Source organism: Polyodon spathula, chromosome 5 (genome assembly GCF_017654505.1).
Source record: "Polyodon spathula isolate WHYD16114869_AA chromosome 5, ASM1765450v1, whole genome shotgun sequence".
Lineage (NCBI taxonomy): Eukaryota > Metazoa > Chordata > Actinopteri > Acipenseriformes > Polyodontidae > Polyodon > Polyodon spathula.
Genome location: NC_054538.1, coordinates 6,981,851 through 7,008,609, shown reverse-complemented (window position 1 = coordinate 7,008,609; position 26,759 = coordinate 6,981,851). Strand labels below are relative to the sequence as shown.

At 36.5% G+C, this 26,759-nt stretch overlaps 2 protein-coding genes across 3 annotated transcripts in view; both read left to right on the top strand.

Annotated features, from left to right (window-relative positions):
- Nucleotides 1-593: 593 nt before the first annotated feature.
- LOC121315495 (myelin transcription factor 1-like protein) lies at nucleotides 594-8,910 on the top strand. The gene is made up of 5 exons (XM_041249625.1): nucleotides 594-643; nucleotides 2,377-2,480; nucleotides 3,625-3,672; nucleotides 4,879-4,941; nucleotides 6,470-8,910. The coding sequence occupies exons 1-5, from the start codon at nucleotides 613-615 to the stop codon at nucleotides 6,608-6,610; spliced, it is 387 nt and encodes a 128-aa protein (XP_041105559.1). The 5' UTR covers nucleotides 594-612; the 3' UTR covers nucleotides 6,611-8,910.
- Nucleotides 8,911-10,458: 1,548 nt separating this feature from the next.
- LOC121315494 (peroxidasin-like) overlaps nucleotides 10,459-26,759 on the top strand; it is a 69,980-nt gene continuing 53,679 nt past the window's right edge. For both annotated transcript variants that reach the window (XM_041249624.1, XM_041249623.1), the window contains exon 1: nucleotides 10,459-10,715. In XM_041249624.1, the coding sequence (XP_041105558.1) occupies nucleotides 10,531-10,715 (185 nt within the window). In that variant the 5' untranslated portion in view covers nucleotides 10,459-10,530. The remainder of the gene's footprint in view (nucleotides 10,716-26,759) is intronic.

Below are 26,759 nucleotides of genomic sequence, written 5' to 3'. Positions count from 1 at the left end.
TGGTCAAAAACAAAGTCCAAAGGCAAAGTTTCTGAAAGGCTAAAATGGTATACATTTGGTAATAAACTTCAAATAACAATAAATGAACTTGTCCTACCCACAACTAAGTTGTTTCCTGCTAGTATAATATACTCTCACTGAATGAAAGACAACAACAGCATTAGTGAATGTTGATTTTCAAAATGACCTTACTTTGTTGGCGCAGCATAACCCTTACAATTTAGATCTACAGATAGAATTGAATTTTTTGAAAGTGGATGCCATTGACATGCAATGTATAATCTTCCAGGACTGTGTAAGCACTAATTATTATATATATATAATATATATATATATATGGTAGATATATATATGTCCTACATATATACAATGCAATATTATAATATATTATATGTGTATCTGAAAATATTAACATTATGTACACACATCACTCACATGTCGACTTTACACTGAAGGGGACGTCACAGTAGCCACTTTGCGGAGTGCTTCTTCAAGTTGCTGTGCAATCGTTACAATAAGTCCGCAATTCAAAGCGATAGGGCTCTACAGGCGATTACTGAATATTAGGTATCGATTAATCTGTTACGGAAAGCAAGGCTGTCTGGAGAGGAAATGCTAACAATAAAGCAACGGGCTAGCAATGGTAATCATTTCAGGCTTTTATTTAAACTCGTTAAGTCTTAATGAAATATCTGCATTTTTAATTGTTTGACATGCAGGGTCTGTACATCAACACAAAGGTAATGATTGCTTGGCATCAGCACTGAATAACAATTTGTTAAACTACTCTGCCACATACCTGATGTAATGTTAGTGTTTTCTGATCTGTGCTGAAAGATATGGGTAGAGTGTATTCCAGTAACGTATTTGCCCACTTCATGAATGCAAACACCTATTGACTGCATATATGTTTTAAAGAAAATGTTGTATATTCTATAATTATTATAATGTTCTGTAGATACATTGCTGCAGACTGGTTTTGTTGCTGTAGATCTGTAGCGCTGGAGTGAGTTTGAACCACACAAGATGATGTGATTAGGCACCAGGAAACAGCAAGGACTTTACAGAGTGGTCCTTTCTGAATATTCCAAATTGTAATATAAAAATTCAAGAATTAAGAGGTCTACTACCGGAAAACGCGAGAACCAGTGATAATATATATCTGGTGAAAAATAATTTAGAAATCTTGATTAAGCACTGAAACTACAGGGATTGTATTTCTCAGCCTCTATTCTTTGAGTTTTGCATTATTTTGTCTGATTATGTTTAGTATTCTTTTAAAACTGTACTTTTTCAATCAGCTGCTTGCCTGCTGACTGACCAGTATTGAAAACAGTATTGCTAATTTACAGTAATGAAAGAAGTCTAGAATCTATCAAAAAAGGGCTCTGCAGAGCTAATGAAGAGGACCAGGGGTGTTTTGCTACTGTTTTGATTCTGTGAATCAGACAACCCTGAGTCTGAAACCAAGCTGTTCCTATCAATTTGGGATCCTAGCTTGTCTGTGAATGACAGTAGGCCCTTGCCCTTAGTGATGAGGTGAAACTATAAGAGTCTCATCTGTCAGTCACACTGGTTGTAGAGGGCTGGTACAAGCAGGTACTGTTTTGATGTGCAATTTAGTATCCCCCCTCTCCCCCCACCCCTCTGTCACACGTACATGTTGAGCTTTATCTTGAGAACCAGTCCCATTCCGACGGATCACTTTTACCTCTGGGTGCATTATATACTTAATGCATTATATACAGATTAAGCATCGATTTCTTTGGAGTGAAGGAAACCTAAGCCTGTTACGTTAATATATATTTCTCTTTGAAATAATTTGATTTAAATCAGACCTACAGTAATAAATTTTAAGCTGTAAAATGCAGAAGGTGACAGCATTAAGGCATTGGACTGTAAAAAGCTGAGCCACTGTACTGGCGTTCTAAAAACCTGACAATCTATACTGGCTGGTCAAAAAAAATGTCATGTGATCCTCTAAATCTACGTAGGTACAGTTGAGTGCAACCATTCAGTGTTAGCCATATGGAACCTCTGTGACGTCACAAAATACGTGATCATGCGTCCCAGTGCAACTCAGCGGTTTTTCCTTCAGTGCACTGACTTTCCATCAAGACAGAGCCCAAGGTGTTCTTGGAGTGTCAGTGTTTGCCAATGTTTACAGACACACCTGTTTCCACTCGAAAAATACACAGGAGCTTCCCAAAATGAAGACAATGTTCTTGTTTTTTATTTTTTATTTTTTTGGCCAGGCGGTATATCATTCCTTAATAGAAATATATTAAAGTGTGCTGAACATTGTGTGCATGTTTTTCTTTTTTGAAGAAACTATTATTTTTCAATTAAATGTTTAACACTCTCATGATCTTGTAGGAATAGAAAATGATGAAGAAATTAACCAGCTGGATGAAGAAATCAAAGAACTGAATGACTCTAATTCTCAAGTGGAAGCGGATATGATTAGACTCAGAACCCAGGTAAGAATCCTGCATCCAGAAATAGTTATGTTTTTTTTTTTTTTTTTTTTTATAATAATAATAATAATAATAATAATAATAATAATAATAATAATAATAATAATAATAATAATAATAAACTTATTAATAAAAGACAGAACTGCAAAAATACTTATTTTAAAGCCAACACTGAATTTAGTTTTGAGTGTATACAGTAATACAATACAACAAATGTGTCTGCCAGAACCATTTTCCTACCTTACATTTCTTCATGGTACCATTTGTAGTCCTCTCACAATCATTGTGTAGTCTCTGATTTGGTTCACACCCTCTTTTCTTAGTGACTCAGTAACGTGCGTGGTTCCAATATGTGACTATTAGTGCTGAACAGCCCCCCCCCGCTACCATTCTTGAAACACGGAGAAGTGTGTTTGACTCAAATCAGACTTTTGACAAGTTTAAAATATCACTAAGTGTAAACCTCAACAATAGAATGACTGGAGGAGGCGTGGAAATACTCACAATAACAAACAAACCCAAAACAGAATTTGTGGTATTGCAGGATATGCACTTGAGGCAACCTGAAATAGTTTCTCAATAAAGCAGTCGGGACATTAACAATGCCTAACAAAAACGTTTCATAACAAACATACAGTGCTAAAATACTGAAAGCTAAATAACTAGGAGTTTGAAATATGTCCATCTTTGACAGAATGGGCATATGGATTACATAAGGGGTCTTGCATTGCAATGTTTCAAGAATTATAATACAAGTTTTTATACAAGTTAATTATGTAAGAGAACCATATATGCTTATTTTTCTGAAACCTTTAAATCGGGCACATTTAAGTCTTCTTTGGAAGTCGCAAAAGCTAAAATATGTTTATATCCAGTATCTGTCATAACATATGCTTGGAAATTATTGATTCTACTCACTCATGCTAGATGAGTTTAGTTCTGCTTGTGAACTTGGAGAAGATGGTTTACACCTGACTTGTCACTATTTCAGTGAATACGAGGGTTTGTTTGCTGCATGTGGACTGATACCCCTAGTGTGTCTGAACTGTTGCTGCAGAAGCAGGAAAGCTGCAAATCTGTAAAACTTGCGCACTGTTTGATACCTTCTGGCTGAGAAGATAATGTACTTGTGTTTACGCTTCTTTAGATTACAACAATGGAGACTAATCTGAAGTCAATAGAGGAAGAAAACAAGGTGATTGAACAGCAAAATGAGTCTCTCCTGCATGAGCTGGCCAACCTCAGCCAGTCACTGATTAACAGTTTAGCTAATATCCAGCTCCCACACATGGTAAGGGCCACAGAGAACGCAAACTGAGCGCATTATGGAACGTAACAGAACATACCACATGGCTATTGAATAAGAGATAGTCCCAACGCTATTGCATGCTAACCTACCTTAATAATGTCTAGGACTGTTACCTGGAAATCTTCTGATTTAAATACTGTAGAAAGTTTGACACGGGAGCATAATGTTGTCCAAACTACTTGGATCTTAATGAAAAGGATGGGGGTAGGTAGTTTTATACTATTATTTAATAATAGAAGGATTAGCAAATATCCATGACAGACCAATGTGCAAATGCCACGATGAACTAAAAAAAAATAAACATTTAAAACAAATCAAATACTTAACTGTATTCGAATTTAAGGTCAATAGGGATTTTCATAGCACATGCAATGTTATGTTCTGTTTTATAATTGCAAGTGTATACATATAACTTCAAGGCTTGAATATATCAGCTTTTACTTTCTGAGGCATGAAAAAAGAGCTTTTTCCATAAGCATCCATTTTAATTTCCCCTTATAACCCCCCCCCCCCCCCCCCCCCCCCCCCCAAACCTTAAGACCACATTACTCCTTGCAGAGCCACTGTGAACAGGGTTTTTAATATGCTGGTACAAAAATGTAAAAAGGTGCATGTCAAATGAGCAGAACAATCTCAAAACCACTGCAGTCAAGAGCCCCTTCCAGTATAGATTTCTTTTGAATATCCTTTTGATGTTATTTGCTTGTGCAAGGTGAAGTCTGCCCATCCAGATATCAGAGACATGTCCCATGTGAAAAGAACAAACCTAAACTAATGCACCTCACTTATCAATAGGTACTGAGGCCACCTAGACATATCTCTTGTGTGGTGAGCTGGATTTAATTCCAGGACCCCACTGGTAATAGACCAATGTAGGAATCAACTTTTTTTTTTTATTTGCTTATTTCTGAATTTGTTTCTGTGTTTATTTATTAGTTTGTTTTTATAGTTTTGTTTAAACGTTGGTTTTTTCTTCTAAAACTGCATACGACACTGCCCCCTAGTGTTAAAAGTAAGCCCAGCAGCCCCTGTGAAATTGGCACCAATGGTATTACCAGGCTAATAGAATGTTGTTTACACCTTTCCCCTTAGAAACCGCTGCAACAAAAAGAGGCTCCCCTTAGAAATAACAGCTGTTTACAGTTGCATCAGAGAGTAAGAGAATAATTTTCATAGTCTGATTATCATCTTTTGTTTTACACTTTCATTTCTTCATTTTTTGTATAAATCTCTTTGTTCTATTTGTTTGCACTCTTTAAAAATCTATTAGGTTGTCTGCAGATTTTCCTTCCTGTGAAATAATAATAAAAGCCATCAGTGCAAGAACTTGCCATCTCCTCCTAAGTGGCTGGCTTTAACAGTAGGCATATAGAACGTAGGTTTCACTTGGCAAGGCGAGACCAGTATCTAGTACCTAGTTAGGACAAGAACTCCACTGCCTATAGTCTCTGCAAACATGCTTTTTAAAGTGGAAATTACCAAGTACTTGCACTGAGGGCTTCACTTTCTATTGTTATGAATGTACCAATAATGTTCCACAAAATGACTCATTAATTCTTGGTTAGGTCCAGCTAGTCAAGATGAGTCATTATTTGTCCTTTATAGAGGCGTTTGAACAATAAATATTAATTAAAGAGGAAATAAGAGAATTATTAAAGGTTCTCCAGACTGGACTGCTAGTACTTTTGTACCCAGTTCCTTAGTAGTCAAACTAATTATTATATTGCAGACAGTCAAAATCCTGTACCGTGCAGTCTTACTTTCTATGCCTAAAGTTACTTTAATAGCAGACAATGCAATTTTCTTTAGGGGCTAAAAATGTAACTGGTCAATTAAATCACTACAGCATAATTTAGCTAATGTGCCTCTTAATATCATACACTATGAAAATCCATTTCTAGTTGAAACGACTGTCAGCTAAGGACCCCATTAGTTCTTTTCATGAATATTAAATTCAAACAACCAGGTCCAATCATTCCTACTTACACTGTAGGTTTCATTACATCCCATCTTAATGTGTTGTGCAACCTGAAACTACAGCTATGGCCAGATGTTTTGTATCACCCAATAGAATTAACTAACTTTGCTTCATAAAGTCGAATAAAACCTGGTGAATAATGTTAAATTGACATACTGAATAACATACCCCTTTGTAGTTAGTGAAAAACTGACAAAACTTGAAACATTTTACATTTCAAAATCTAATATGAACTGTACTGCTATTATGGCTTACGGTAGACTTTGGCGGTATCATTTTGGAGTTTCTTTGATTGCACAATTTTAAAAAAAGATCTCAATCCTAAAATTCTAGGTGATGCAATACTTTTGACCATAACTGTATATTGGTGGGCCTCATTTGCATGAATACTTCAGAAGTCATCCTTAAATAGTCTTAGATAACTGTACTAAACTGGTTATGTGTTTCCTGTTTGTGAAAAGAAGATAATTAGAGGGAAAAGGTTAGTTATCATCAAGACACTCTAAACATTTGACATATTGTACCTTAAGTGATTAGCTCCACATAAACTACAGTGCGAACTCATTAGCTTTTTCAAGATTTTTCTTTTCTGCTTTAAATAACTTATGAGGTTAAACCTTTGTGAATAAGGCTCATGTTTTGATGTGTTGAAATCAAGTGTCTACATTTACTAATTCTCATGTTTCAATTTTCTTTTCTTTTCAGGAGCCAATAAATGAACAGAATTTTGATGCTTACGTGGCCACTTTGACAGACATGTACACTAACCAAGACCACTATCAGAGTCCTGAAAACAAGGCCCTACTGGAAAACATAAAGCAAGCAGTACAAGGGATTCAGGTCTGAAGACTTGTTTGTGGAAGAAGACATGCTCAAAAAAGGGATGCCTGGTGTTTTGCTGCTTTCATTTACCGGACAGTGTTAAATATTTATTTCTATTACAAATCGTTATGCTTAAGGCTTCATAATTCTTTTTTTTTGTCTTGCTTTAAAAAGTTACCGCAGAATAGTTTTTGAAAACATTCACATTTTGTACGTTTTCATATGAGCTGACATAGTGTGAAATGCCATGTAATGTTTATAGCTGCTAATGTATGCACATTTTACTGTGTATATTTCTGAACAGTAAGCAGAACAAAACTAGGAAGTTCTTTTTAATGGTTTAGTGAAGAAACATTTTAGTATTAATTACTGGACTGGACAGTAAGCTTAGAGTGAGAAAAATGGAATGAGCAACCACGTTTTAATTGTTATCCTCTTCCTCATTGGAGGGTTTTATGGAATTTTAAGATGTTTTGTGCGCAGATTGTTTAATAGCAAGAAGTGGTTGTAAAATGCTTTATTTTTTAACAATGCTTGAAAATATTTGACTTTTGTTTTAAATGGTCGTGGTGGCATTTAAAATGAGATTTGAATTGAGTATGAAAAGGAAATGGCTAGATATATGAATGTTTCAGTTTTATTGTAAACATCATGACACGGAAACTTGATGGTGGAAATCCCAATATTTACAAAGCACTATGTTATGACTTTAATAACCTAATGTTCTGTGTTGTTAGATACCGAATGTCATTTAATCAGACAGACAGTGATGTCCAACAGCAATAGAAACATTAGACAACATCTCTCTCTTGGCATTAGTTCTTTTACATGTCAAAACTTTACTAGTTAGAGTCAGTTAATGTTTAATGCAATATATGATAAAGAATATTATCACTTATTTGATAGATATGAGATGCAATCTACATAAGCAGTTTGGGTATATGCAATTTCTTATTTATAGCATAGTGGAAAATGAATCTTTTTACTATATGTAAAATATTAATTTTTATATCTTTTAATACAAAACATAAAAAAATAAACATGGACATTCAGTTTAAAAGCTAAAGATGCTTATATAAGTTTACTTTATTTATGTACAACTTTGCACAGGAACACCTTGGTTTCCATGTTTTGATGTTTTTACAGAAACTAGAGCTGTACTTGAGAGCTTAATAATAAGGAGATGGGTTTTTGTAAAGTATAAAAATATATCAGCGCGGGACTTACAGGGTCACTGTCCCCACAAATGTGCCAGTAGACTATTTGCACTTATCCTATATATATATATATATATATATATATATATATATATATATATATATATATATATCTTAATATATACGGAGGTGTGCAATTTCCAGTGTTGCTTGCTATGTGACACAGAATCTAAACAAATAATTGCTAGGGGCCACTATGGCTTACATTTATCACTGATGGAAACTACAGGGATTTAAAAAAAAAATAATATTAAAAAAAAAAAAAAATTCTGTTATTTGTTTTTGGTATATTATACTGAAAAAAAAAAAAATCCCAGCAGCACTTTATATTGAACCCACTGTACAAAAACTTGCCGGTTTTCCCAATGGACTTAATAACTAGCTGGGGAACGATTCTGTAATTATTGTGGGTCTTTGCAGCATTATGCCTGTGTGGCCCCCACTTCTGTCGTGCTATTAGTTGTAGCTACCATGTTCAGATTTGCCTTTTCAAAGCTAACGCAAGGTGCTTGTTGCTCACCTCATCTCATATATTGTACTTTCCACCCTCTTTTAGGGTTTCATTCTACATACCTGCATATGCCTTTTTCCACTGCATTGTGTCTGCAGTTTCTTGCCAATATAGTAACGCTTTCAGTAGAGTAATAGCTAGTATCAGTTTTTGAATTAATTATTGTTATCGTTACAAAGGAAAAGGATTTTAAGCACAAATCTGCTGCTCATCTACTGGTGGAACAGAATATCAAATCAGAAGTTGTCTGTGACTATTTACATAGGGGACACAAAGGTGTCACATATTAGAATGCTGAATTTTCATATGAATTATTGTGAATTCATCAGAGTTTATTTATTATAACTTATTCATTTCTAAGTTAATTTAAGTAATCATTTATTAAGACAGGATTTTGTATAAAAATGTGCTGTCTGTGGAACTGAAGTTTAATTTATTTTTGTACTACACGGCATGAATTTGTTGACATTTTCATTTTGCTATAAATGTGTGAAATCACAAGTTGCTGTGATAATTCATTTTTAAATTGTGAACTTTGTACAATTTTTGTCATGCTGGATGTTGACACATCTTACTCTGAATAAAGAAAACTGTGTTGCCACACTTTGTAGGTCTTTGTAGTTCTCTGATTGATGCGTTACCACTTTCTCATCAGACAGACTACATGACTCCTATTTCAATCTGAAATGCTTGCTTTTACCCTTTTATTTTCTGGGCGAAATGAGAGACAAACACAGACGAAGATGTGATGATTGTGATGGAGATGATTCTCATTTACCAGTGCTCTGGGAAGAAAAGCCTTTCGGTTTTCATAAAAGCCTTCTCAAGCACTTGCCGATAATCAAACAGCTGACATAATGTTTTTTTTTTTTTTTTAATTCCGAGTGGGATGTACAGTAAATCTATATTTTCGTTTTATAATACGACCCAGCTGACATAATACAATGGGTTCTGTTTTTGCTCTAGTGGTATCAGTAATATTACTAATATATGAATTATATATACTTTGTATTGCACCAAATCGACCAGTATTGCTTTTCCATTCATCAATAGGGATGAGAGAGACTAAGGGTTTTTTACATTTCATACATTGATGGACCACTTTGGATACGTAACAGAAAAGGGGGCTGTGACTTTACCAATAATACCAATACACCCAGCTAAGTTTTTAAAAATGAAAACTAAATGAAACGAAAACACTTGTTGTCTTCCGACTAGCTATCCAAGTGCAATTTGTCTCTGAAAAGTTGCATTATCAAGATAATTAGAATGCAGATAATATATGTGTGCAAAAGGGTGGTTTCTGTGGGCCGATGTAAGGTGGTTTATGTGGACCGCAGCACATACAGATTTTGTCTCACTCTAATGATCTTGACATTAGTTACATTAATGCTGGCCTACAGTGTATTCAAAATATATACACATGTAAAACCAGCAGAGGGCAGCAACAGATAAAAACAAGTGATTTGATCTGCAGCAATGGAATCAGAATAATGTTGGGATTTTCATTAAAAATCACTCTACTTGTATAGCTGGGAACTACAGTAGAATACAGTTTGGAGGCAGCACACATTCTACAACACACCTGCAGGATTTGAGGGAATCACTCAGTGTTAATCTCAGATTTGCAAAGACCTGCAGACAAACATCCATAGGAACAAAAACTAACAATCTCCAAATAACATGGCGTTTAAATTACTGTTTATGTGAGGTAACTACAGAATGAATCCAAATACAAGTTGGAAAGCGTTTATCAGATAATTGACTGGGATCTCTTGGAAACAATAATTACAGTCCCATCACACGTCAGGCTTAAAACGATACAAACGACATCTTAGCGTTTTTCTGCTAACAGTCCTTTAATCTATTTGTGTTCTTTTGTAAGGTTTACATCATAATCCCAAAAGTTAGATGGAATTTCATATAGATTGCTAAGGAAACCTACCTTTACACTACACAATATCTTTCCTCCGTAATGATTGACAACTATAGTTTGTAACCAACATTCATTTTTGAAAGGAAAAAAAAAAAATACAGGCTGGGTTTTTTGATTGGCTATTTTCTCCGTCAACCAGAAATTGTAACACTGCCCTGGTTTTCAGGCGGAGGGGGCTAAAGATTGATTTGGGAATGCCTTCACAGCGCCAGAGTTCCATCTGTTAGTCAGCGAGCTGAGCTGGAGGCAGTGTGATTTCAGCACGGCTGACGCTCTCACAATGGCGATGCGGTCGGCCAATTCTTTTTTCCCGTTATTATTAACAGTTGGAGTGTTTCTCCTCGCATATAACCCGCAGCCAGTCCTGTCGTGCCCCAGCCGTTGCTTGTGTTTTCGTACCACCGTCAGATGCATGCATTTAATGCTGGAATCTGTACCTGCTGTGTCGCCTCAAACGACTATCCTGTAAGTATTCGCAAAAGAAAGCGACTAGTGTGTTTTCGAGGGGTGGGGTACGGGGCGACAGAACAGAAGTCGTTTTAAAGTGTGTTTACACTCATTTTTGAATAATCATCTTTCGTTTTGGCAATGCAACACCACATTCAATGCATTGTCCAAAAAAATTGCTTCTCGTTTTTATTTATTTTTTGGTTACATACGTGCATAGTTTATAATGTTGCCTGTAAAATAAATACAGAAATGGTATATTTACTTTGTATTCCATACAGTAAAACTCAGGTAACCGTGCAGTTGCTGTTATACTTTTTTTTTTTCCACAAACAATGGAAGGCTTTGATTTCAGTTGTCTTTTAAAACGGTGCAGACAAAGTTACATAAAATGCAAATAAATTGCTACTCGTCAAGGCTTTGTGTATTTAGCAAATCCTAGACACATCTATGTGCAGAGCACACAAACAAGGGACGGGGAAGGGACGGGGGGGCGACTGACTCGGTATTAAACAAAGGATGGTTATTGAAGGTGCCTTTTCACTTTCGAGGGTTCAGGTTTGCAAAGTAATCGATTTTTAAACGAGTGGGATGCTCCGCTGAGATGATACAGTACCAGTAAAACTAGATTTGTTTTAAAACAACAATATAAAATGTGTTCGGTTATACTTCTACGATCTTTAAGTGTGAGTTCATGTATAAATACTTCACTGGAAATGTTCTGATCTTTGCATATAGTTTAAATTCAACGAAAAAACAGACAAATGCAGCCTTTTATATTTTGTGTATATTTACAGACGTTTGTGATGTTTGATTTTATATTTTTTGAGGGAATATATGGTTTGTTTTTGCTGTATTTAGGAATGTTTAAAGCGCACTTTTCTCTCTATCTGCAGGTGTGTGTGTCGTCTCATAGATATAAGCCACACTTTTATGTCTTTTACGACGTGCATAAGTTTTTGATGTTCATTTTGAGGGAATATATATTTGTTTATGCATAAGATATATATTTATAAATGTATTTCTGTGTGTTGTATGTCTTTCACATTTGGTTGTTTAAAACGACCACCTGTCTGCCTTCGTTGAAGGATGACGTTGTTACACGCATGGTGACTGCTGTCATTCAATTTAGTGCCAGTTTAATGACAAACGAGAACACAACTTTGAGTGTTATATTCTGGGTCTCCCTGCACTACATCAGCCTAGTTCACACAGTGCAGCCGTTGTATACATGTGCTACAAATCTAGCAGAGCTTTACAATATGTGAAAATGTATCAAAACAGCTCATATACAGTGTAAGCCAATTCTAAAAATGGCCTGTATTGAGCAATACAGCAAATTCTTTTTCCTAAATATTTTGTTTTGCTTAGCCTTCATGAAACCAAAGAAAATAAATATTATTTTTGGCCAAAGTCACCCATATGTTTTAAACACTTAATGATAAATTGTAACCCTGACCTCAGTCAGGAAGTACACCACTCTGAATAGATGATATAGGTGATTGAAACAGTCTAAAGGCAACCATCTAAAAGGCATTGTGTGCGCCCCTGTTTTCTCTGTGTGTGAATTCAGTTTTCCTTACCATAGCTGTAATTGTGTACAGTGAAGCAAAAGCTTTGAAGGAGGTAAAGCCAAATTGAATTCCAGGATACTGAGATGAATAGATGCATTATTCCCAGGTGTGCCAATAAGTCTGTTTGGGGTCCTCGGCAGGCCATGCATTGTAAAAAGGAAGACAGGAGTGTTGTTAAAGCAACATCTCTTAATCGTTACCCATTCTAAATACTGCTAATGAAGTCCTCTGCATTCTAATTTATATTTTAATATAGCCTCACATGTCAGCCTTGCTAGGTAAAGAGAGACCGTACCGGTGTAACAAAGAATATTAGCAATGTGATCAAAACAATACAGCTTTGAGTGTTTCTGTATCCAGAATGTACCCCCGCTGTTAGGTATGGGCTGTGCAGTGTGTAAAGTCTGTACACTTGCTTTACAAAATCAACTATAGCTTCAAAACGCTCGGCACGGAAATCACTCGCTAAAGTGTTTGTCTGCTTGGGTCTGTTAACTAAAAAATATAACTAAATAGGGATCAGTATATGAAGGTGTTTGTCTGTCCATACCTCTATGTCACTTTTATATATGGTTGGTTTTCTTTTATGATGCTGCTCGCTCTAATTCAGTACTGACAGTCGTGTGACAGGGATATGTATTTGTAGCTGAAGTACAAGAAGTAGCAGTAAAGAACAGTTAATGTCCTTAATAGCAACAGACCGTAATACCTTCTACCTCCAAGCCACTGAAATGTTGCTTAAGCCTTAGGCCAGCGATGCCAGGAGTCCTAACTAACATGGGCAGAGTACACTGCATTCCTTCCACTGAGTTGCCTGGTTATTTCCTTATCCAAGAAAAAACAGTTTTACGCCTGACCTGGAAACTGCCTGTAAATGGAGTGAAGTCAGCCTTTGCATTTTGGAGTCTGTTCTTACAGGTTTTCACGTAGCGCACTCACAGAACGTGCATTTCCATATGTTATATACAGTAATACAGAAAATCCATTGTTTGTTTACTTAGAGTAACGGATATTGAGGGTCCTCGAGTTTTTGCATTGCAAAATGGTGATAGTGTGTGTTGCAAAAAAAAAAAAAAAAAAAAAAAAAAAAAAATTTTTTTTTTTTTTTTTTTTTTAAATCTGGAAAAATGTTAGCACTGTTCCAGTAATACAGAGGTTAGCTGGGGGAAATATTAGCACTGTTCCAGTGCTACAGAGGTTAGCTGGGGGAAATGTTGCCATGTATTTCAAGTTTTGTTTGCCTGCTCTTTCAAAATGAACGAGGCTGGTTTCCTTAGGACTGTTGATAGCAAACACTATTTGAATATTAGAATAATTGAACTGTGTTCATTTAATTATAAACCTGTGTGCTCTTATTCTATGTAAAGCATTCAGAGATTCTATGTAAAGCATTCAGACTGATTGATATATATATATAGTATATATAATATATATCTATATATAGATCAATATATATATACTATATAGTATATATCTATATAATATAAAACCTAAGTTTTTCAAAATGTAGTCATTAAGTAACCCGGGTATGTATTATAGTGTTATTTACTTTTTAAATAGTGAGCAGATAGGTTTGTTGATTGTTTGAGTAGTATTGTTCAGTAGGATAACAAAATAATGAGCTCAAGTCATGTGATTTCATAAAATCGCCAGGTGCTCAGTGTTTGGTACTTGAGTTGAGTTAAAATTGCCAAAATGAGTTGATTAAGAATCTGTATAAATAGCCATTCGAAAAGACATGATTTTAATTAACACAAGAACAACGAAAGATACGACCATGCCCTGATTGAGTAATGAAGATTGCCTGGTTGCTATCAGCATGATTGAAAGTGGCCTGTCTGTGAGAGGAGTTGCCCGGAGAATGAGATGTTCTGCTTCAACAATCAGCAGACTAGTCCAGAGAAAGCAGGAAACTGTCTCTGTGAGGGACAGGCCAATTCCTAGAAGGCAGAGGGTCACCACACCGACCCACGACCGTTGTGCTGACTTGCATTGTTCAAGCCAACCATTATGGTGGTGAAAGTGTGATGATGTGGAGAGGAATCTCCTTTAACACAAGAACACCTTTGATGCAGATTGAGGGCAACCTTACTGCTCAGCAATACATTGATCAAGTCCTTGAGGCAACAGTTTTTCCTTTCCTGCAAGCCAATCCAGAAGTGTCGATTTTCCAGCAGGACAATGCAAGACCACACAGTGCTAGGATTACAATTTCACGAATTCTAGAAAACAATGTCAAGGTTTTGCTGTGGCCAGCTTTTTTCCTGACCTGAGTCCAACAGAACATCTGTGGGACCCAATCCCGTGTCATCCACAGGAGACAACTGTGACCAGCCAACCTTCTCCAGCTGGCTGCAGCTGTACAGGAAGAGCGGTGGAACATCCCACAGCAGGCTATCCAGAGGCTGACCAGGTCAATGCATCAACGCTGCCAGAATTGTGTTAATGCTCAGGGACGTCATACCTGATACTAACTTTGTAATGGTTTCATTTTGACAGTGTGTGACGTTTTGTACTGAAAACTTTTCGTGATTCTTTGATCTGTATTTTTGTTCACATTTTCTGTGATTTTGTTTGATATCTATATTGAAAAAATATTTTATTAAATCCATTAGACCAGAGTGTTGTATATATATTTAGGCATTCAAGTGTTTAATTCCACTTCATTATGCTGGATTTAAAGGCTGTCTCTAGACCTTTTTAAATAATATCAGAAGCAGATTGTTTATATGCTCCTTTCGTCTGTGTGAACAATGGACAGCTTCTGATTTAAAGAGAGTTCATTTCTGGTAAGAGTGTCTAACGATTCCAGCATTCCGTGACTCTCCTTCTCCCTCCCCATCTGGAAAAATAGACTCGGATTCCTTGTGCAGTCATAAGCTTTTTTGGAACAGTTCACTTTTTTGATTGGGTGACATGCCTTATTCTTTTTTTGTTTTTCTTCATTACATTTTCAGCTGTTATCCCAGCTGTATCTGGTTTAGGTATAAATGTCAGGTGTTTTTTTTTTTTTTTTCCTTGTCTTTCATCTTGGATTTCCATAACAGAAAATGTAAATTATATAGAAATACATGAGATTGTTTGACTTATTATTATTATTTTTTTTTTAATAATACTATTTTATATTTATTTATAGAAATGTTTAGATACAGTAGAAGCTGGTATAATTTAGCCAGACATGGATATAACAGTGACCTAATTCGCCAGGGGAAATTATTCCCAATGTCCTCTTATATGAAGTTCAGGGGTTTAAAGTTCTAGTAACAGTATGATCCACATCCCACATGCATGGTCCGAAACAGAACATGGTTGCTGCCAGATTTAAAAAAAAAAATGCAAGTGGTCTTGTTCTAGTGAGGCTTGATTTGCTATCCACACATGCTATTTCAAAGCTCCAGGTTACTCTGATGCACGGATCAGTTGGTTGTTCGGGAGAAATAAAGCACAATACAGAAATGAAACTGTACAGTATAGCGAATGGAAAATGAGTTGTAGCCTGAATGTGCTTATGAGGATTATTGTCAGTTAAAACAACAAACCTTATCTAGTTGTAACTTTACAGTTTTCCTTGGCTGGGAAACTGAGCATAATGGATGTTATACCCTTCGTAACTTGTTTGTCATTTTACATTGCAGTTTCACATGTCAGTTCATAGTTCAGTTTGGATTTTGGTAGTGGTAGTAATGTTTACTTATTTAACTTTTTCATTATGATGGTTGGGAACACTCGCACTTAAACAGAGCCACTGTGTTAACTATTAAAAGGTCACGATGACTCTCTAGCCCCGCCCCCTACTTGAGTCCCACTGCACTCTATGAAAGACACTTAAGCAAATTGTGTAAATATTCTTAACATAAAGTGGAGACAGGTGGTTCCTGGAAATGTCTGCTTGCCTGAAAACAGGACTGTTTAGTATTTAAAGTGCAACATGAAGGTGGTGACATCTTGTGACATCATTCTCACAGCCCCTTCCTCATGTTACAGTATGCCAGTTAGAGATTTAGTGCCTGTGCATTCTTTATCTTGGGTTTTTATTACCAATGGGTGACTGTTTCTAGTGAGTAAGCCACTGCCTGTCCCTAGAGCAGATGTGACTTCAGGACTGTTGGCTAACGCTGTCCTAAATGGAGTCGTCAGCAGTTCTACGAGTAATCTACTTCAAGGAAAGTTGTGCTTTATTTACCAAGCGTATTATATCCAGCTGTAGAAACCCTGAACCTCTACGTGCCATTAGAGGTCTGACAGAATAAAACAAGCAGTATTTCAATGAGTTTGAGGAGAGGCGCTGATCAGAGCTTTCTGTAGCATGTAGAACATTATCGGGTCCTGAAAACACAGCCCCTAAAAGTAACTAATAACACACAGGGCTAATTTGGGGCCAGTCACTGGAGATGAGAGAGGGCTTTACAATCCAAGACAACCTTTCCTTTTTCATTGCTTTTGTCATCCCCACCTCTTAGACAGTATAGTGAAGAATAGTGTGTGTCTGTAGATATGTATCTCAGCTTTAGAGTTGTGTATATGACGTGAACCCCTTGTCCAGCTGTGATGAAAGTAGAATTTGAGCATGTCATATTTATTAATTTATGTGGAGCTGGAATTTTATTTTTATAACTGGGGAGGGGGTGAATGAATGGCACTCGATTCCCTTTATTACAAGAATGTGTCTGAACTGTGTTACTAACAATGAGTTTAATTGAGAAGCTGAAGTCAAGTGATTTGAAGTGGAGATATGGAGAGCGAAAAGGAGCCAAGCTGCATTTAATGCCCTGAGGATACTGGGTTTTTTATTGTCGTGTTTGAAATTGTAATTTTAAAGTGGCAAGTACAAACGAAAGCAGTGTTTTTAGGATGTGAAAAAAGAACTGCCATTATGTGGAATTTGCTGCAGTCAAGCGTTGTCAGGCTTTATATTCTTTGTGGTATTGTGGAATGTAAAGGGAGGAATCCCTAAAGCTTTGTGATTTGCGCTAGCAGGTCCGGGGTGGATAGCTGTTGAAAGGAAAAGTCATTGCCCCTTCCTGTCGTTGTAGGATGTACAAGATGTGTTTTCTATTTTGGTTTTGTCTTGGTTGTTACTTAAACTGTTTAATTACGGTGGTGCTGCAAAGTGTTTATAATAGCAAGGTGTCTTATACTTTTGAGAGTAATTCAAGTACACAATAATATATTTTAATAAATCTTTTTTTATAATGTGTATAATGTTAGCCATATCCATTTTGTGTAAATAGAAACATTTACATATTCAAAGTACAGCATTTTTTTAAAGTATATATAGTATCATATATGCAAGGGTTATCAATGGGGGGGGGCTTTCATACAGCATGCATTAAAAAAAAAAATGTTAAAGGTACAGAGTGCTGTGGTATTGTGACGTTTAGATTTCTATTGCGAATGCTCTTTCAGTAAAGGATCAGTGCACTTGATTTGCAGGTGTCTGAAGACCTGAGAGGCTTCACTAACAGGCTCATTTGTATTTCAGACCTGGAAGCCTTTGGGACCTTAGAGCAATGTTCTGTCCTTTCCCATATGCTCAGGAGGTTAGAAAAAGCTGTGAAAAAAAAAATAATTAGCTGGCCGTTCAGAAATAGCTGTGAAGTCAATCTAGGAAAAGTGAGAGAATAATGAAAAGGGCAAAGGTGCATGGGAATGAAGTCCAAACATAACACTACAGCGCTCTAGTGCAGTCAGTGTTCATTTACTCAAGATCCTTGTTCCAGCAAGGCCGCTAATGATTTAATGGAATCACTGAGATTAGTCCATTGTTAATGGAGCATGATCCATGACTGGGAAGGATTCAAAGAGTAAGAACATAAGAAAGTTTACAAACGAGAGGAGGCCATTCGGCCCATCTTGCTCATTTGGTTGTTAGTAGGTTATTGATCCCAGAATCTCATCAAGCAGCTTCTTGAAGGATCCCAGGGTGTCAGCTTCAACAACATTACTGGGGAGTTGATTCCAGACCCTTACAATTCTCTGTGTAAAAAAGTGCCTCCTATTTTCTGTTCTGAATGCCCCTTTGTCTAATCTCCGTTTGTGACCCCTGGTCCTTTTTTCAGGTCGAAAAAGTCCCTTGGGTCGACACTGTCAATACCTTTTAGAATTTTGAATGCTTGAATTAGGTCGCTACTTAGTCTTCTTTGTTCAAGACTGAACAGATTCAATTCTATTAGCCTGTCTGCATATGACATGCCTTTTAAGCCCGGAATAATTCTGGTCGCTCTTCTTTGCACTCTTTCTAGAGCAGCAATATCTTTTTTATAGCGAGGTGACCAGAGCTGCACACAATATTCAAGATGAGGTCTTACTAGTGCATTGTACAGTTTTAACATTACTTCCCTTGATTTAAATTCGACACTTTTCACAATGTATCAGAGCATCTTGTTAGCCTTTTTTACAGCTTCCCCACATTGTCTAGATGAAGACATTTCTGAGTCAACAAAAACTTTTTCATAGATTCCTTCTCCAATTTCAGTATCTCCCATATGATATTTATAATGTATATTTTTATTTCCTGCGTGCAGTACCTTACACTTTTCTCTATTAAATGTCATTTGCCATGTGTCTGCCCAGTTCTGAATCTTGTCTAGATCATTTTGAATAACCTTTGCTGCTACAACAGTGTTTGCCACTCCTCCTACTTTTGTGTCGTCTGCAAATTTAACAAGTTTGCTTACTATACCAGAATCTAAATCATTAATGTAGATTAGGAATAGCAGAGGACCTAATACTGATCCCTGTGGTACACCACTGGTTACCACACTCCATTCTGAGGTTTTTCCTCTAATCAGTACTTTCTGTTTTCTACATGTTAACGTTCAGTTTGAGAATTAATCTTTTGTGCGGGACTTTGTCAAAAGCTTTCTGGAACTCTAAATAAACCATGTCATATGCTTTGCAATTATCCATTATCGATGTTGCATCCTCAAAAAAAATCAAGCAAGTTAGTTAGACACGATCTTCCTTTCACCACCCCTGTGTCAAGAGACTGCTGCATGATCTTGGTTAGCGGTTTGTAAATTACTTCTTTCATTTCTTTGAGTACTACTGGGAGGATCTCATCCGGCCCAGGGGATTTGTTTATTTTAAGAGCTCCTAGTCCCTTTAACACTTCTGCCTCAGTTATGCTAAAGTTATTTAAAACTGGATAGGAACTGGATAACATGTGGGGCATGTTGTCAGTATCTTCCTTTGTAAAAACTTGTGAAAAGTAATCATTTAATATATTTGCTATTTTTTTTTCTTCATCTATGATTTTGCCATTTGTATTTCTTAAACATTTAATCTCCTCTTTGAATGTTCTCGTGCTGTTGTAATGTTGGAAAAACATTTTGGAATTGGTTTTAGCTCCCTTAGCAATGTTCATTTCTATTTCTCTCTTGGCCTTTTTAACTTCCTTTTTGACTTGTGTTTGCAGTTCTTTGTACTCTTTCTGCATACTTTCTTTTTGGTCCTTTTTTAATGCTCTGTAAAGTGCCTTTTTTCGCTGAATATTTTTTTTAATTGATCTATTAAACCATTTTGGCCATTTAGTTTTACATTTAGATTTGTCTACTTTAGGGATGTAGTTGTTTTGCGCCTCTAGTACTACATTTTTGAAGAACAACCATCCTTCTGTGGGTGTTTTCTCTATTTTATTCCAATCTACTTCTGTTAGTCTCTGTTTCATACCTTCATAGTTTGCTTTTCTAAAATTGTAAACCTTAGCTTTAGTCATTGCTTTTGGGGTTTTAAAACACTTCAAATGAGACCATGTTGTGGTCTGAGTTTGCCAGTGGTTCTCTGACCTCTGTTTTAGTTATTCTGTCTTCGTTATTTGAAAAGACTAAATCAAGGCATGCCTCCCCTCTAGTCGGTGCCTTGACAAATTGTGTTAGGAAGCAGTCATTTGCCATTTCCACCATTTCAATTTCATCCTTCGTGCTCCCCACTGGGTTTTCCCATTTTATTTGGGGGAAGTTGAAATCCCCCATTAGTATGGCTTCTCCTTTGCTACATGCATTTCTAATGTCATTGTATAACAGCTTATTTTGCTCACCGTCTGAATCTGGCAGTCTATAGCATGCTGCTATTATTATGCCCTTTTGAATTTTTGTCTGTTATTCTGACCCATATTGATTTGGCTTTATTTTCTTTGTACAGGTTTAATACCTGGGCTTCAAGACTGTTTCTTATGTATAGCGCTACCCCTCCTCCTCTTCTGTCCTGCCTGTCTTTCCTATACAGTGTATACCCACAAATATTATATTCGTCCCCATCACTCTCAGTAGCACTGTTCTTGTGAGATGCATGTTCATGTATGTCTTATTTTATAGCGCAAGTTGAGAGTATAGAATCTGGGGTTATCTAGATATTGGGGAAATCGGGTATAGCAGTGGAAGCACCTTTTTACTTCCACTCAAAGTAGTCCTCGAACCTGACCATGTTTGTGTTCTATTCTCGGTTCTGTCTCCAGCACCCTAAAAAAGTACTGACTGAAACCAGTGTCTCTGTGTTCACAATGAGTTGAGATTTTAATTTGTTCTCTTGATGTAGTGCTTTTGAAAGAGGGTGTGTGTGCTTTTTTGTTTGTTCAGTCGGTCCTTGTGGCCATGACAGCATCTGAGTCATTCCCTCTTAGTGACTTCTTGCCTAATGTTGGAATGGTAGTCAGACCATGTTCCACTGAAAGAAAATGATAGCTGTTTGGTTTCTCCATTGTCCCCCCTCCCCCATTCACCCCTCAAAGGAACTGATCTGGGCAGTGTGCTAATGTGCTATTGACATTCGGATGCTGACTGCATGGAGTTCAATACAATACAAATGCTTTTGTGGACTTCCTATGGTCTGTCTGTTTGTTTTGAATTAATTGTCCGTGATGTTTTGCAATTGTGTTTTTTTTTTTCATCTTCTTCCCTGCTGGGCTTGACCTTGTGGTAACAATGAGGTAGACGCACGCTGTGCAGATGTGTTTGCTGGATGTTGTTGAGCCTTTCTTGTCGTGTATTGTTCAGAGTTGAGCCGTTGGGGGCTGGTGGTTTTCAAAATCCCTAATTCAGCACTCATATGCACACAGATCTACAATTCTAACTGACACAATGGAGGAATGGTTCTGATTGTGTTTAATATTCTCAAATTTACAAAATGAGATTGCTAAAACCTTACTAGGCCAGTAAGGCAAAATGTGTCAAAACTCATTATACTTAACAAATCTATTCAAAAGAGAAATAGGATAGCATGAAATATCTTTATTGTAAACCTTCTTTATGTTGTACTGGGCTCAATACAACAGGGTTAAATGTAAAATATATATATATATATATATATATAATGTTAATTTTAGTTTGTTTAAATTAGGGGTGGGCATCGATATGAAAATTGTATATCGATATCGTGCACATATTTCGATATCTATAATATCCAAGTCTTCCAAAACACAGAAAAATATAATAACACAATTGCAATATGAAACATATATAGACGTTAACAGATATTTACATAAGAAAAGCAACTTACTTAGCTTTGCTTCAGAATATCCATGAAGAAAAACTAGGTCTTGTTATATTGTTTTACTCTTCCATACCATTGTCTGCCACCTCAAAACCGAAATATTTATATAGTTCACTGCGCAGGCTAGTCAATCCGGAAGTAATTAAATCTTCTCTGCATATAAATGCACGACATGTCTAAAAGTATTAAGTACGGGTCATGCCGAATACTGCATTATTTTGAGATGTGTTTTGATGTTTTAAAAGTACATCTCATTTATAATACCGAAAGTTTACGTTTGAAAAATACAGTAACAATGTAAGTAATCACATGGAAAAAAATGCAATGAACCACACTGACGTATGTGCATATCTCAAAATAATCCCAGTCGTGCTTAATGCAGATGCAAATAGCATTCGATACCTTTTGAGCTGAATGAATGTTCTGAATGGAAGAGAGAAAAATATTTACATACATCAACTTATTTAACCCGATTTTCCTGTTTTTATTATGTTTAGGTGTTTTTAGTTTAGACAGTATCTCATTTATTACTCTGCAATCTTGCTCTGTATGAACAGTCTTGTTTGCTGCATGAAAGTATGTTTGTAGCTTAAAAGCAATCAGCAAACTCATAAACTGGTATTTATACAAATAACAACCAACAGATATTGAAACATTATCGAACAGTCATGCTGTTGGTGAGGTGGGGGTGCGGGGTGATTTTCCGGCTCTTTTTAAATGTCTGATTTTGAAAGTTTACTGCAATGGAGTACAGATGAGTCACTGTTTTTTTTTTTTTTCTATGTATGATGCCCCGTCAGTGGATTCATGGATAAGTATCCGTTCATTTTGGTACCTGTGGAAGGGATTTGTCCTCCAATATTTGTACCACAGGCTTCGAATGTGGTTTTAAAGTATCTCCGGTGACTTCTGGATGGTCTTGTTGTAAATTCTCTGGGAGTGTTCAACAGTTGTTTTGGTTTAAATATTATTTGGGGCTTTTACCATGGCTAGCTGTGTCCATAAGTCAAACTATTTGGCATTAGAAGTAAATTCCTAATGCCCCTTGCCCCAGGGACAAGTGTTAATTACCAGCCTTGCTTTCTGGACTGGTGTCAAAATACTTAGTATCTACAATATAATGTAACAGAAACCGTAAGCAGTGTGTGGAAGCTAGTGTTTGTTAGAAATGCTTTAGCTCGTCTTTAATCCAGCAAGGTTTTCTCTCAAGGGGTGAACTATTACAAGTTTTGGCTCAGCAGCATTTTTAACAGCTTTTGTTATTGTGATCACCTTTATACCTGTACTAGGGAGCTTGTGCAACAAATCCAGACTTTTGCAGGTTTCTGTGTATATTTTGCATTGTCTGTTTATAAAAGCCAAACATGTACAGTGAACTAAGAGCATTGTGTGTGTGTGTGTGTGTGTGTGTGTGTGTGTGTGTGTGTATAATATATGTAATTAGTTTTGCTTTTTTTTTGTCAAAACCTAACAACTTCACAATCTTGACCTTTCCCAAAATAACTTTAATCCCGCTTTGACTTTGACGTTGGAATTAGAGCTTGTTGAAACAGCCTGACAGGCATTGCTTTTGGAATGCCAGTTTGTTAGTCGAATCCTGTGTTGCACACGAAAGGCTGTGATTGATACCAAAGGAAACTTTTGGAGCAGAAGTAATGAACTGTCTAAAACACCAATTGCAGTTTATAAAGGCTGATTTTAAAAAGATCTGTAGCTGGACATTTGTTATATATAATATTTTTCTGTAGATCACAAATGTAGAAATAAGTGACAGCTACTACATCTAGTATTGCTATAATAAAAATCTGCTGGGATGGTTTGACACAGATGTATAAGTTAATACATTGTGTGTAGGGTGGCTTTCATTTTATCAGAGATGTCATCTCGAGCAGTTTGGGAGAGGATCGCAAAGTGGTTCTGGCTGCTCAAACTGTGAAAAATCACATCTCACATACAGTCAGAGACTCCCTACCAGAGAATCGCGCATTTTCCAAGTTGGTCCCACATATCAGCAACTTTCAGGGCTGGAAAAACCCTCAAGGATATTTTAAGACACCAAACTACTGTACCAATTTCGAATGCCTGAAACGCTACAAAAATCTTTACGGAAGTGGGTGTCCGTGACGAAAGCATTATGAGCCGCATTCTGAGTAGGTCTGGTTAAAATAAATAAATAAATAAAAGTAGAGCTGGATATTTTAAGTGCCGCAAAACTTTATTCTCTTGTATGTGATGCCGCTATCTTTAAGGATTATAGAAACTCGGTATACTGCAGTAAGTAACACTGGACACTGCACTCTGATTGCTTATCATATTATAGTTAATAAAACAGTGAATAATCCTCTCCCAACACCAAAACCCTAAACCCAAGGTCAGTATCCTGCACTGCAGTCATTACACATCTAAAGTAGTTCATGTTTGGCCGTGAATAAGCGTTTTTGTTACTTAAAAAAAAAAAAAAGTGACCGGAGGTGCTGACTTCCTCAGTTGTCCTGACAGGAATATTTTGTGGTACCTTTTGTGGGCACTATGATGCAGTCAGTGTCGTATGCAGTACTCCGAGCTGGAACTACGACTGCCTGAAGTTAAGCCTCACACTCAGCTTCCTCCCAAGTTCACTTCATATTGAGGTTCAGTGGTGCAGCGTTTTATTTTATGTGTGTTTTTTTTTTTTTTTTTTTTTTGAGCCATCTATGATTACAGTGTGTGTGTGTGTGTGTGTATATATAAAATTATCAATGACCAAACATGATTTATTTGGGAAAAAGTTTTTTTTTTTTTTTTTTTTACATATACTCTCATCTATACCACTTAGTATGCCTGATCGTCTTGCAACTTACATAGTATGATGGGAGATTTTGTGGCCTTTCATTTGATATGCTGCATGCATGCAGTACCAACTACCCAGTAGTTAAACATACATAAATTAAAAATGAGAAAAACAGGTGGAAATAGGGCTGAGTGTAAAGAGTAAAAAAAAAAAAAAAAAAAAAGAGAAAAGCACCTTTTTCTTCTGCTGCAGCAAAAACTTAATGTCAGGCAATGGCAAAAGCAATGGAGAGTGCTCTGTCTCACAGGGATGAACAGCTTATTTTATAGTAACACCAGTGTGAATGATGATGCAGTAATTTTGCCACCCCCCACCTCCCCCCTCCCCCCCCTTTGGCTGCAGCATGGGGGGGAACCCCCTAACATGTGTTTTTTAAAAGCAATGTTGACCAGTAATCTTTCATCAGAGTTAGTTAAGTTCATAAAAAGTGTGAAGTTAATACAGTGATTCATTTTACAACAGGTACCAGGTATGAGTTTCCCTTTTTCTTTTTTTCTTTGTGTTTTTTTATTTATTTTTTTAAACATTGGAATTAAGTAGGGGTTCTATGTACAGGATAATATGTACTGGAATTTTGGCAAATACTTAACTGTGATTGGTCGATTTCTGATACATGATACCCTTAATCATGCCTGCATAGGCAGAAAAGCAGTTACCATGGGGATTAAAGTCAGTTTTGCTGGAGAAGAGACCAGCTCTGCCAGGTCCATATAAACTCAGCCTGCTGTGCTACTGAGGCCCCCTGGCACATGAAAATGGGCAGCATTCATTTGAATAATAGAAGAAAATACTAGACAGTACATTTATTTATTTAATTTTTTTATGAAAAAGGCCTTGTTTTAGGTAGACGTGATGTCATATGTAAGTGGCTCAGCAGGAGTTTTTGTTTCGCCTGAAACTTTTGCTGCTCAATTGGGGAAAATAAGGGACAAAACAAAAGGAAGTCAGTGTTGTGTAGAGCGGCATGAAGTCGTGCTGGCATGTTCCTGGTGTACTATCGCTGGAAAGTAGAGGGTTAAGAATGGAAGAAACATTGAATAGCCATGAAATACATTCCTAACGAATCTTTACTGTACATTCTAAAAGGTCTTTTATTACTGTATTGAGCGAGGTAGCGTTTTAAGATGCTTTTAGTAAATGTGCCATACAGCTGGACTGACTTCAGGCCATGGCAACTAGTTTTAGGTGACAATTTTAGAAGCTCTGCGTGATTCAAGCAATCCGTTATTGATTATAAAATGTTGCTTGAAAGATGCCTTGCCTTTATAAACACCAATTTGAGTGGGGTAATACTGGCACCAAATACCCTCAAACCTGCACATAGTTAAACATATATAATATAGAAAAGTTTACAAATTAAGACGTGGTTCTGATTTCTATGTATTCTTATCTTGGGCCCGTCATATCCAGGCTTCTTCCTTCTGCAGATGGAAAGCCTGTGCTGCCCCAGCACGCCTCGGTGGAATTCTGTAGGGGTAATGTTACAGGGCTGCCGGAGGCTCCTGAAACCTGAGGCTTTTGTTAATGCTGGTCCTGTCATCTGCTGCCCTGTTTGTAGTGTGAGAGCCAATAGGGTCCTTTCTTGATAGATTTCTAAATTCAGCGGCAGTTGAGAGTGGGATTTTAGCAAGCTGCTGCTGACCTTTTTTTTTTCTTCATTTTTTAAAATCTTTTATAAATTAAATCTCAGCAAAGGTTCAAGCTTCTGTATATAGGAGCACCACTTGTGGCTTCAGCTATGGTCCCTTTGAAAAAAAAGTTAACGTACCAGATTAGGATTGGTATGTGTGTTTTATGTTTTTCCAGTTGTTTTCTAGTTTTGAAGAATGTGTATTTGTACTTATTTACAGCTTCATTGAATAAATTCAACCAATATAACGTATTCTGTTAGTTACTATTCTGCCATTCAATCAAAAGTGTTGGTCACAGAATAAACTGACATTGATTCTGAAGCTAGCTAAAAAAATATGTAGTTGCAATTAAATATTGTATGAATGCAACAGCCAAGGTGATTTTTTTTGTTTTGTTAGTATTGTCTGTGTAAACAAAGAATTACTGTATTATATGTTCACATATTTACATAGCCATGTATCGCACAAACATTTTTTAAATACATTTATTGGAAAGAATGTGGCTGTACATGTAATAAAGCTATGAATACAGTATGCT

Bases quoted from the DNA above. Each gene is read 5' to 3' on its own strand.
- LOC121315495 (XM_041249625.1), top strand. From the start codon at position 613: ATGCTAACAATAAAGCAACGGGCTAGCAATG. The intron at 3,673-4,878 runs GTGATTGAACAG...CTTTCCCCTTAG, and splicing joins CAATAGAGGAAGAAAACAAG to AAACCGCTGCAACAAAAAGA. The intron at 4,942-6,469 runs GTAAGAGAATAA...TTTTCTTTTCAG, and splicing joins GTTTACAGTTGCATCAGAGA to GAGCCAATAAATGAACAGAA.